Source organism: Haplochromis burtoni, unplaced genomic scaffold, assembly GCF_018398535.1.
Source record: "Haplochromis burtoni strain Fernald_Lab_line unplaced genomic scaffold, NCSU_Asbu1 Contig_296, whole genome shotgun sequence".
Lineage (NCBI taxonomy): Eukaryota > Metazoa > Chordata > Actinopteri > Cichliformes > Cichlidae > Haplochromis > Haplochromis burtoni.
Window position 1 is genome coordinate 713794 of NW_024582657.1, and position 12352 is coordinate 726145.

General features: G+C 39.9%; 2 protein-coding genes across 6 annotated transcripts in view; one reads left to right on the forward strand and one right to left on the reverse strand.

Annotated features, from left to right (window-relative positions):
* Positions 1-5941, forward strand: part of LOC102308345 (Kv channel-interacting protein 2) — a 107104-nt gene extending 101163 nt beyond the window's left edge. For 4 of the 5 annotated variants that reach the window (XM_042228006.1, XM_005940636.3, XM_042228005.1 and 1 more), the window contains exons 2-8: positions 2765-2889; positions 3016-3085; positions 3443-3513; positions 3724-3831; positions 4041-4145; positions 4288-4350; positions 4605-5941. In XM_042228006.1, the coding sequence (XP_042083940.1) occupies positions 2765-2889; positions 3016-3085; positions 3443-3513; positions 3724-3831; positions 4041-4145; positions 4288-4350; positions 4605-4652 (590 nt within the window). In that variant the 3' untranslated portion in view covers positions 4653-5941. Of the gene's footprint in view, positions 1-1959; positions 2059-2764; positions 2890-3015; positions 3086-3442; positions 3514-3723; positions 3832-4040; positions 4146-4287; positions 4351-4604 lie in introns of all 5 variants that reach the window. The other variant, XM_005940634.3, reaches the window with a different exon arrangement.
* Positions 5942-6771: 830 nt separating this feature from the next.
* Positions 6772-12316, reverse strand: LOC102307805 (cytochrome c oxidase assembly protein COX15 homolog). Its single transcript, XM_005940632.3, has 9 exons — positions 12114-12316; positions 10768-10952; positions 10535-10657; positions 10210-10396; positions 9527-9694; positions 9338-9419; positions 8320-8474; positions 8061-8174; positions 6772-7977 (listed from the first exon to the last, which is right to left on the reverse strand). Exons 1-9 carry the CDS (start codon positions 12186-12188, stop codon positions 7846-7848), a joined length of 1221 nt encoding a protein of 406 aa, XP_005940694.1. The 5' UTR covers positions 12189-12316; the 3' UTR covers positions 6772-7845.
* Between the last annotated feature and the right edge of the window lie 36 nt (positions 12317-12352).

Genomic DNA, 12352 nt, shown 5'->3' on the forward strand with positions numbered 1-12352 from the left:
AGATAGATAGATAGATAGATAGATAGATAGATAGATAGATAGATAGATAGATAGATAGATAGATAGATAGATAGATAGATAGATAGATATGTGTGCATATTAAGGTTACTGCCTCTGAGATCAAATATCTCTATTTCAGGAGAATCGTATCCATGACATCTAAAGCACGTTTACTGAGACATCAGAACAAGAAATGTTAATGCCAGAAAAGGACAAAAATACAGACAAAATAACAAAGATGGAGCGAGGGCTTTAAAAGGGAGCCAGGAAAATGTGTCTCTAAACAAGCACATCTAATCACTGACAGTCTCCAGCAGATTTGGCTTTTTATGGGTCTCACAAGTATTTAAAACTCAGTGTTCCATGTGGAGCACAGGCAGTAGATATCACAGCAATTTTTTTGTTCATTTCCGTTTGTTTGTGTCTCTGTTTTGGCCTTCATATCAGTATAACACATGCTGATAAGTTCAAACTGTAATCTGGAATGCTACCCAAGAGAGTTTCCAATCATAGAAACGTTATGATTTAGCATTTTGCTGTACTAATATGCTGATTGCAGTGTTATAATTACAAAAAATGTCTGGTTTTGGAGCACTAAAAACAATTTAGGTGTAACTAGTGTTCATACATTGTTGGTATGCTTCTTTACTCTCTTTCAAATTGATGTATTGCACACTGTTGTCACTTCTTTGACACCTATAGTTGCTATTTATGTTGAATATGATGAACTATACTGAGCGATACGCTCATATGTTAATTAGACTAACAATACTCTATGAAGAAATTACAAGTAGGTAATGAAACACTCATCTCAAGGTCCATTTAATAGCTGTTCTGAAGGTTTCTGGAAGTTAAGATATTAAAATATCATAAAGGTCATTAATTTATTCATTCATTTTATGGCTCCACTTACTCCATGATTAATCTTTTGTGGGTTACACTGGACATTTTCTGACTTATTTTTGCACATTTCATTGGTTGTTAAGCATTTGATAGTTATGTCTGCATTGTTGTCAGCTGATGAACCTGTTTGCAACAACAACAAAAAACACACTTGCCCACAAGCAGACCCTTGTGCCTATGGCTGAGCCTCTGTGAGACTGCTCGATAGAAGAATCTGGTATGCTTGGAGAGCGTGCTCTGCTTGTTCTGGTTGCAAATGATGCCAGAGCCACATGTTGTCAGGAGGGCAAGAGCCCCTGACGCTCCACAGAGCAGAGAGATAACAGGGTGAGCCATAACAAAGGCGAGATAAATCAGTGGGGGTGCTGTGGTTGTGTTGGTTTTCAGTCCATCATGTCCTACTTCATCCCTCAGACTGCTGGGGTCCTCCTTAAAGGGATATGTGGACTTCTTTGCAGTAAGTACCCAGGTTTATCTGTGCCAATGTGTTTTACGTCTACTAATATCCATTTCGTGACACACAAAACAATCTCTGGTAGATGTTATGGGCTCTGGCTGGGTTTGTTTTTCTGTTCACCCTTCTTGCAAATTGCTTTCAATTACCACCAGTGTGTGAATGTGTGTGTGAATGGGTGGATGACTGTGTATAGTGTAAAGCGCTTTGGGGTCCTTAGGACCAAGTAAAGCGCTATACAAATACAGGCCATTTACCATTAAGTGGTTGTTTAACCTGAACGTGAGTACAATGCTGGTTTATGTTTTGAATTGGTATACTCGGCACTAATATTTCTAAAGTCAGTGTACTGGATATGGCACCGTGATACAAATCAGTCTTATGAGGTAAACTGTGTGTTTATTGGGGTGAGCTGAGAGCAGGTGGTACTATCTACAGCTTGAAGTTGGTGGTCTCCCTTTGCTAAGCCAAGTCAGCAGCATGAATCTGTCTGTTGTTGAATCTGTCCGTTGCATGACTTTATAGGCATGTGTGTGTGTGTGTGTATATCACAGACTGCGTGTATGTGTATCTAACTCTTGTGCTATGGTTGGTGATTTCAGGTAACCCTTCCACCAGCCAAAGCAAAAAAACCATAAAGCAGCGATTCCTCAAACTGCTGCCGTGCTGCAAGCCTTCGACTACCCCCTCAATCAGTCAAAGCAAGTGCTCTTTCACTCTATACATCTCTGCTTTCTCCTACTTGCCTCTTTAGTCAGTTGAGAAGACTGGCGCAGACGCTCGTGTGGATAAAGTCACATCAAAACCTTCAGGCTACACATAAATCTACATACACCCTTACAGACTCCAAAAACTCTACAACTATCTGGTGTTGTGGATTGTGGGTCAGAGCTGTTTTTCTTTTTGTGATTTGAGGCGTGTGCCATATATTTGGGTACTGGAATGTGTGTGTGTTGGTATGTAATATACCAGAAATACCATGTTTACAGTACAGAGGTCAAAGTCAGGTGCAAGCTAATAGGTTCCAGCTAGAATGCAAATGAAATAAGAAATATCTGGCAGTGTCTTTACTTTGAACTTTTTAAATGTCTCTTCCATTTTTATGAGTGATAAACCTCTTCTTCCACTTCCTCACAGGCCACTCGTTGTCTGTAGTGTGCTTCAGCTTTTCAGATAATACTTAAGATGCTGCAAAGATGTGTGGAAATTTCTAGCGTAATCTCACAGCTATGTATGGAAAATAGTGTTTGTTTATGTTTAATTTATTAAAATATCACAAGATATCATAAAGATTTAAACTTTATGATAAGCTCAAGATCTGTTTGATAACTTCAGCTAGATATCTTGGCCAGGTCATGGGGGTTAATGTGGTGTAGATGCTAACTAAAACTTATCTGTCCCTCACAGACAGCGTGGAAGATGACTTTGAGTTATCCACTGTGTGCCATCGCCCTGAAAGCATGGACAAGCTGCAGGAGCAAACTAAGTTTACCAAAAAGGAGCTCCAAGTCCTCTACAGGGGCTTCAAAAATGTAGGTCTGGTTACAGAAGACAGTGAGAAAACAGGGGTTCTAGTTGAATGTGTGCATATCCTGTGCAAGATGGGAATTAATGAGTTTACATTTTTTAAAATGTATTTTCTTTATTTTTTTTCCCAGGAGTGCCCAAGTGGTGTGGTAAATGAGGAGAACTTTAAGAACATTTACTCCCAGTTCTTCCCTCAGGGAGGTGAGTTCTCCCAGCAATAAGCACGGAGAGGTCCAACAGTGCCAGTAGTTTCATTTATTTCAAAATGAAATTAAAACAACAGTTGTTAATGTTAATTTAGCTTTTTGTCATGACAGTGAAGCGAATATAATTATCTTACTCTAAGTCTACTCGGCTTGACTGAGGTATATGCACTGCAGAGAGGCAAAGTGATTTTTCATTTCACAATATTTAGGTTGATGAAATGTTAACCACTCACCTCCAGTTGTATTTGAAATTATTTTTATATCTACTCTATATTTAGACTGCTGCTAATCGCAGCTGTTCAAAGACATGTTTTGAGGGCACACGGGTTACAGTAAGTCTCTACCTTTGCAGATTCAAGTATGTATGCACATTTCCTGTTTGAAGCCTTCGACACGAACAAAAACGGCTCGGTTAGTTTCGAGGTAAGCTCTATTCTATTCTTACATATCAGCTTCTTTTGAGGAATAAAGGAAGATGTGTGCTCTTCTGAAATTTGTCATCACTTGTGTTTGCACACAAATATGTATTTGTACACCCAGATTAGGCTGTGATAAAGGTTTGACTTTATTTACTGTGTCAACATTTAAGTAAAGATAACACAATGCAGGAAACCGTTCCCGCTTTTGTCGCAGGACTTTGTATTTGGCCTGTCTATCATCCTGAGAGGGACCATTAATGACCGGTTAAACTGGGCATTCAACCTCTATGACTTGAACAAGGATGGCTGCATCACCAAAGAGGTAACACACATGTGATTGTTTTGGATTTGTTGATTTCTTGGTCCCTTTGAATTACTTGCTGATGATTACTCATTATCAATATTTTGCAAGTATGTAGAGATTTCTGGCAGAATATTTATCAATGACATTTTCCATCACACAATAAAAAAAAAACATTTTTATTGGAAATTCTCAATACTGTTTTCTCTGTTTCTCGATACACTTTACAGGAGATGCTGGACATCATGAAGTCCATCTATGACATGATGGGGAAATACACGTACCCCACCATGCAGGACGATGCCCCAAGAGAACATGTGGAGAGCTTCTTCCAGGTCAAACAAAACCATGTTTTCTTTCCCCCTCGTTTAATGATTGTTTAAAAGCAGAAAAATATTGATGGCACCAATATTGTTTTGGGGAAAACAATGATGCTGTTAGCCAAATAAATGTCTGGTTGTTGTATTTTCATTTCAGAAAATGGACCGGAATAAAGATGGGGTGGTCACCATAGATGAATTCATTGAGTCTTGCAAAAAGGTAGAGCATTCCAAATCCTGAAGGAGTGTTGAAAACATTTTTAGAAATGCACTCCTTTAGAATCCCACCACACTAATCATGTAACTACAACTGGAGAGAGAGCTAATTGTAGCATAAAGAAAGTCAGGGGAGACATCTAGTCTTGCTCTTTCTAGGAAATCACTGTACCTGACCAAGAACTATTTTCTGCACATAACTCTCCATAAAGCCACAAATTGCACATAAACCCGTGCACATCTCTTACCTCTTTGTAGGATGAGAACATCATGCAGTCCATGCAGCTGTTTGACAATGTCATCTAAACATCTGGACCAGTGAGGACACTGGCACCAGAGAGGGGTACGTGTGTGTGGGTGTGTAAGAGGAATACGGGATTGAAGAGAGAGAGAAAGAGTCTGATTCCATGTGTGTTGCGTGTGTGTGGCTGTCTCCCGACTTGCAAGCTTGTGCTCGTGTCTCTGTTGAGAGCTGAGTCCTGAGGACACAGAGAGGGCCCCCTCCCTCTAACTGGACCCCCCAGTGGCTTCCTCCAAGCAACAAAGGAGAGTCCCCAGCGCCCATCCTCATCATGCAGAACCTTATGTTTTATCCCAGAGACACAGAGAAAGCAAGCAAGCAGTGGGCTCACAGCCACCTGCACACCTAACACCCAACCAGCCCCTGCCTGTTTTATTTGAACTTTTATTGCTCTTGCTGACGGAGGGACTATCACAGCCTTTTAATGGTTGAACTCAGAAGAAGGATGCTCTCCCAAAACCCTGATCTCAGATCACTTTTCCCCTTTCCTCCGTAATGGCTGAGAGATGGCATTGTGAACCTGATCTTGCCTCTGCGGATGTGGGTAACACCTTCCTGGAGCCGTTAAGACTCATGGCTCATTTGCTGGCCATACAAATAGAAATGAATCTACAGCCACCTGGTGGACAAGAGAGAAAAAGACACTTCCTGAGGGAGCAACCAACAAACTGGTGATCCGAGCGATTCCGTCTTACGGAGGGAGCTTCAAACTCGTTTTTTCCACAAGGGACTGATTTAAATATCGCATGATGATGTCACTAATATCTACTTATGTATTTACAGAGATACTCCAAAGTCTGCTCGTCTGTCTGCTGTCCTAGTCATTCACAGGTGCCTCACCCTTTGCGTATGTGTGCGTGCATGTGTAACAGGAGATGTCATCTGTCTTACAAATGTAAGACTCTTGTGACACAACACCCACCTTCATTCACAAGATTTCGGTAGAGTAATTCCCGGCCTTCCAAACTATTACAATCCTAACAGTAGTTGTCTATTGACTGTTGTACATTTTCTAGCATTCCCAGTGGTGTGATATTAGGCTGTACAATGTGGGGATTGCACTATAATTTAATGAGCCGTTTTGACCCTAGCAGCTTCTCTCGACATGGGAATGACATACCACAATCGTACTAGTCTATGAATATACATTCAAAGAGAAGTTTATTAGATTGCAGATTGTATTTGTGAACTTATTGTAATCTGAAATGTCATGTGGTTGTCACAGGTTCTACCACTTGAAAAAACAAAAGTCTCCACACCCTTTTTGCATTAAATCTGACTATTTCCATTTCAAGGAGGCATAAAGTGATTGTGTGTAGCAGGGGAAGACAAAGTTTGATAGCAGTTTTCTTTTTTCTGTGCCCCCATTGTTCACTCCATTTCTTATTCTCCCTCTCTCTGTAACACCAAAGAAAAGATATCAATTAAAAAGGTACATAAAGCCACTTAAGGCAAGACATTTAGCCCACCTGTGGGTGAAGACAGAGGGAGTTACTGGGTATCAAGCTGGATAAGGGGCAATCAGACATAAGAGGTAGACTACATGTAGTTTACCTGCACGCTGTCAAGTGCAATTTTAGGTTGTGAACCCATCCATTAGGCTCAGATTAATTATTTTAGAGCAATTTGCAACCACTTATTTGCTTCTTTTCACACTAGAACTAAGCAACACAAATGTGAGATGATGTGAGGCACTCGGGCCGTAATTAAATCGGCCAAGTGTCTTAAAAGCTGAAACAAACATGAAATAGCAATAATGTTCTCCACTCACTTAACGTCTCCTTCCTCTCAGAGCACACTATAACGGCCCTGGTTAAAATATGCACTTCCGGCCCTGCAATTTCTTATTTTTTTATGTTCTGCAGTTTTTACATTTATACGTTCTGGAAGAATGGTTTGGCTCTGATTGTTCCTGCCCACAGTTACGTTATTTTCCCCAAACACAAGGAAAACCTGTCTATACCCGCATGTACTGTGTCTAGAACAATGAAAACCTACTAACCCGTGGTACTGACTGTCTAGCTAGCCTAAACTGGTTGCATAGCATATTCAAAATGTGTATATTTTGTACAGAGATAATAAAAAAACAAAAAACACAGTTACTATGCAAAATGGACTGGCGTGTGAATTTATCAGACTATACATAAATTGTCTTTATTAAAATAAGTCCTTTCAGTGAGATAAAGTACAAAGTACCTGTAGCAATAACATTTGACATTTTGACCTGTCACAGCAGGAAAAAACAGTGTATATCAGCTTAAGTGAGGACCTGCTTTTATTCATTCTGGTACACTTTCAGTGCTTTGGGAGAGTCATCATAAATTCCCCTTTTTTCCACATCTGTGAGTCCAAAAAAAGGGAAATAGGCAATGTCCATAATAATATTCAAATTATGATTCATCATAATGTCAACAGGAAACATTTACAGCTTAAATATACATAATTACATAAACCATCCCAGGAGCCAGGTCTCCTTCCACTAACAGGCAGTAGTATCTATGCAGATTCACCCGACCATGTGACAATTTCATAACCAAAATGTCATCCAGAACATTTTTTAAAAGTGTGAGCATCAACAAATACAGTAATTCAGTCTACATTTCTGAAGAACCAGCTGACTGCAAACCATGTACACAGCCTTCAACTGCCAGGTTATTAAAGCTGAAAATTTTGTTTTGTTTTGTATGTTCTAATGAAATTCCTGGCACAGCAAAACACTTCACAAGTTGGGTTTCTCTGACAGCAAAAGCTTTCGCAATCATTTGAGTGTATTTCTGATGACGGCCTTGATGCATATTTTTTTTAAGGACTCTCATGTGTAAAGTATCATGAGAACAGCAAGTGGGACATGGATGACCGGTGGAAAAAAAATCTCAAGTAAAACTGAATTTAATGAATGTGATTTCTTTTTTTTCCCACTTTAGGAATATTATCTTTATTTAAATAAAGTTTAACTTGTATTGTGATTTCTATTACTCGTGATTGGGGGAAAAAAAGATTGCAATGTGCAGGGGTGAAATTGTTTGAGCTTTTTAAGTGGGGGCTGACATACCCCACTGAACAGATGCTTCAGCATATACAGAAAAGTCCATCATTAAATAAAGAACACAGTTTCATGTTTTTCGAGTTCACTACTGCCTCTTAAAACTTTGACCTGCAGCGCCCAGGGATAGGTTTTCTCTGTAAAACAGCAGAAATTTACTTGGGCATTCTGCGAAGCTCTGCCAGAACCCAAATAGCCAGCGAGAGAAGAGCCACTGAGCCAGACTGGTGAGTTGCAGCCAGCGGAGTGGGGACATAAAGTAACAGCGTGGCGATACCCAGTGCAACCTGAAAAGCACAAAAGCACAATTTGTTTATACTGAAGGGTAATGGACCTATTTGTATAGCAATTACAGTGTCTTCTAGCCTACCTGTGTATAGGCCATTGCTGCCAGGAGGCTGATGGCAATCTTAGCCCTCTTGGGAAGCATCATTCTCCTTGAGAACAGATACAGGCCTGTAATTGCAGTCAGAGAAGTAATCCCCTGGGAAAAGAAAAAGACATCTTGAGGGGTACATATTAACATTTCATTACACATCAATCTAAAAGAGTTATAAAACTTGGAAATATTATGTTTAATTAGAATAAAAACAATGAAATGCCAACATTTTTTAGCTATAATAGCATACCAAAATTCTATGATCAAATTGCACAGTGGTGGGATTTTCGAAGAAATTCTTGAGGGTCGGAGAGAAGGCCAGCAGATCATCAGGAATCCATCTATCTGCCATCTTAGGGAAGGAGTTATAAACAAGCCCAGCATCCAAACCAGCGACAAAGGCACCTGTGTAAAGGTACATGCATAAATGATTCAAATACATCTCCATGAATAGAGATTAAACCACATTTGTATTGCCTTTAATTACATTAACTTTACTTTTCTACACAACCGCTCAACCCATTTGCCCTCTAAGAGCCAACTTTACAAAAGACCTTTCGATTAAAATCAAATCAGATGAATAAGCTTTTTGTTTCAACATTTACCAAAAGCCAAGATACAGTACTCAAATTGTAGCCCAAAAACATTACATGGGGTAGCAGGCCAAATGTCTTTCCTCAAACCATAAGTTTCAGAGTCAAAGTGTGAAGCTTCGTACAGACTGTGAAGTGACTGGCGTAGTATGCGCCTGTTAAGAGAGGAAATGTGACACTATATACACTTAGGGTTACCCTAATGGAGTCAGCTGTGAGTTGCCATGAATGACTCTGAGTGACTGTCACTCTAGTATTCATTAGTCAGTCTTGTTGTGAATTTACAGTTGAAGAATTTTATGTAACACATTGTGCTTTTTGCAGACGCAAATAAGCAGAACACTTTGAAGATGTATTGTGGACTCCTACTCTTCCGGGACTGAAAACCATTTGCACATGTCAAATTCTAACTGCTCCTCTAGCATCATTGCCATTTACCAAGAGCTTCCTATGTTCTGTCAGAACAAGTGCCACTTTAAAGAACACCTATGCTTCTATGATGGTCGTCTTCACTATTAACATCCTGCTTTTTGAGAAATTTCTGTGCAATTTTGCTGTAGTTACAGGTAGTTCACTTTGTTTCCCCAAAGTGGCTTGAGACTGAAAGCAGCACTTCGGTAGACAGATTCTGCGACCCCATTTGTGACACTGAATTCTCTTAAGATCCAGTATTACCTGAAAGAGCAGTGAGGAAGACGAGTCCACCAGTACCCTTGGCAAACCTCCTGAGCTGCATGAGTTTTTTGGTTTCTGCTATCTGTGAAAAAGGTGCCATTATTCAAGTTAAAAAAAAGACTGTTTCACTTTACATTTCTCCAAAATTTATCATTTGTGTTTTTTCTGTAGGCAAGAGTCCCTCTGTACCCTGTGAGCTGGCAGCAGCAGAGTAAGCCCTGTCCACATACTGGCACAGTAGAGCAATAAGGCAGAACCAAGATGGGCGCTCAGACGATACTGGCTGACACGAGGGATGTCATGAGACTCGGGCTTCTCCTCCAACCCGCTTTTCACCATGTACCACCCCAGAAGGCCCTGACAAAACAAACACATGTATACACATTCCTTACTTTACATTTATAATAAACCCGATGGTGACAATAATTAAATATTAGTACAATCAACCAAAACAATGCTATAAGTGACTGAGAATTAGCTATGACGTAAATCCAAAACACATCTGAAACTAACAACGCAGCCTGTTCAGTACAGCTGATTCCTTCTGTACAATTCCGGCTACTTTTACGCCGGAGTTTTTAAACTTGTCAGTGACAGACTAACGTCTCAATATACGGAATGATAATTATAGCATAAAATATAAGGACTCAGAAATGTCAGCAATGTCAGTGTGAAAAGAAGCTGCAACTACCAGAATATAAGTGAAAGAATGCACAAAGAGGTAGAAAGCATTGAGGGACAAATAAGTTTACTAATGGCTACTTCTGCAGGTTATGATGTAGGCTCAACAAAGATTCACTGCAGAAGTCTAAATCAGGCATGAGGTAATGATTATTTCCAGTGATCTTCTCATTTCCACAGCTGTGTCTTACCTGGAAGAAGACAAATCCACAAAGACCCAGCACTTTTCCCTTCATGGAGCGAGTGAAGTATCCTTTTTTCCAGAAGTAAATAGTGGGGAGGATGTATGCCAAGCCAACCAGCCTGCCCCACATACGATGTCCCCATTCCATGTAGAAGATAAACTTAAACTCTGGCAAAGTCATGTTATGGTTCAATCTAAACAAACAAAACACATAATAATACCAAATTAACTAATTGCCGCATTAGAGGCCAGACCAATACATAACACAGAGACACATTTAATTAAATTTATCAGGCCTTTATGTACTGTGATTCTGAAAAATGAGACCTTACATTTTGAATTCTGGAAACTGCTGGTACTTTGAAAACTCAGCTTCCCACTCTCCTTCTGACTGTGGTGGTTTCATCTCTCTCACCAGATGCCAATCAACCATGGAAAGCCCAGATTCTGTCAGTCTAATAAAAAAATAAATACATAAAAATACAGCAATGTAGTAAATGCCTGTTAACAGTACTTCAGTGAGTAAGTAGTACATACAGACATACTAATTTTAAAACATGCGTACCTTGTGACACCACCCAAGACAATAGCCCCAACCACCAGTCCACTGCAGCCAAGTAACCATCGACCCACTATGCGATTTGAGGCTGCATTGGGGACAGAAGCTGCTGCTGCTGAAGTGGACGTTCCTCCCTCCACTGTGACGGTGCTGTGACCTCTCTTCAAGAGCCATTTTCGAAGCGGTGAACGCTAATGTAAATAAAAGGGAGAAGTGGCTTGAAATGATGATGGACAACACAAGCATTAAAGCTTCAACTTTACCTTATTATATATAAAAAAAAAAAATGTCATTTTAAATGTCATTTACACTCAGCATCCTTCATCCAGTACATCGACTATCCCTTCTCTGCACATGTCCAACCCATCTCAACCTTTCTTCTTTAATTTTGTCCGCTCAACCTGAGCTGTTCCTCTTATCTGCTGTCAGACTCCACAACAAAGACTCTGTGGATGACCACACATATGCAGACAGACACACACGTGCAGTACCACTAAGTGTAATTTATCTGACGAAACATAGTATTTTATTCTATTTTATATTGCATGTTATTCCTTTTATCCTATTCTATTCCACTGATTTTCTTAATTTTTGCTGCTTGTAACTTTGCACTGTCCACTTTCTGCCGTGACCCAACAAATTTCCCACATGTGGGACTAATAAAGGTTTATCTTATCTGTCACAAATCACCCCTGGCATTGGTCTCCACCCACATCCACGACTGCCTGCACTTTCTTCTTCACTGTGGCTTTGGATGCAGTGACACCCCCACCTTGAACCCATCTGTCACTGCTACCCCACACCTCACCAGTGTCTAGCTGTCCTCCAATATAGTGCACCACACACATATACTCACATATAAGCAGCATGTTAACAAATTACGAAAGCACAACACATTTAAGGTGATTCTATAGTTTTGGATATGTAAGACTTAATTAACCTACTTTACTTCAAGCTTTTAAACAAAGGCTTACGGTATTGCTGAATTTGATATCACTATCTTTTCACTTCTTTTACTGATAAATCAAAAACCTTCTTAAAGGGTCTATGATATTAGTTCTTCCATTCTGAATTTATTTTTTCAGCTCAAATGCTAATCTAAGAGTTTGCATTGCCTAGACATGGGTGATGTAAGTTAGCTGTTGGACGTGACTACTCTTGAGTACACCTAGACAGCTAATGTTACCTGTCCTAACTAATTCAAACACATATTAAAAACAAAGCTGAACAAAGAGCAGCTGACAGATGTGTAATGTGACATATTGTGTATATTACTGACAGCGTGTGACCTTCCCAATGATGCTTACTTAAGCTATTGGCTAAAATTAGCGGCTAACACAAGTCATACTCACGGTGCTGTACTGAAAGCCCTTTCCAGCACTTCTGCACCCGCAAAAAATCGTTGTCCGCAACGACGAAATTAACATCTCTGTGCTCTCAGACTCGTCGCTAGTGCTGAAGTTATCCAACAGTGTTGCAAAAGCTTCAGCACGTTTGTTACTGTGCTGTCACCCGGCTGGTTTCCTAACGGCCAGTTTCAACTTTGACCTTCTGACGTCACAAGAAATTTACTCACTAAATAAAATGTATG

Excerpts from the sequence above, each read along its gene's own strand:
- LOC102307805 (XM_005940632.3), bottom strand. The coding sequence starts at position 12,188 with ATGTTAATTTCGTCGTTGCGGACAACGATTTTTTGCGGGTGCAGAAGT. Across the intron at positions 10,658-10,767 it reads GTCTTGGGTGGTGTCACAAG|ACTGACAGAATCTGGGCTTT; the intron begins GTACGCATGTTT and ends TTTTTTTATTAG. Across the intron at positions 8,475-9,337 it reads CTTCCTCACTGCTCTTTCAG|GTGCCTTTGTCGCTGGTTTG; the intron begins GTAATACTGGAT and ends ACCTTTACACAG.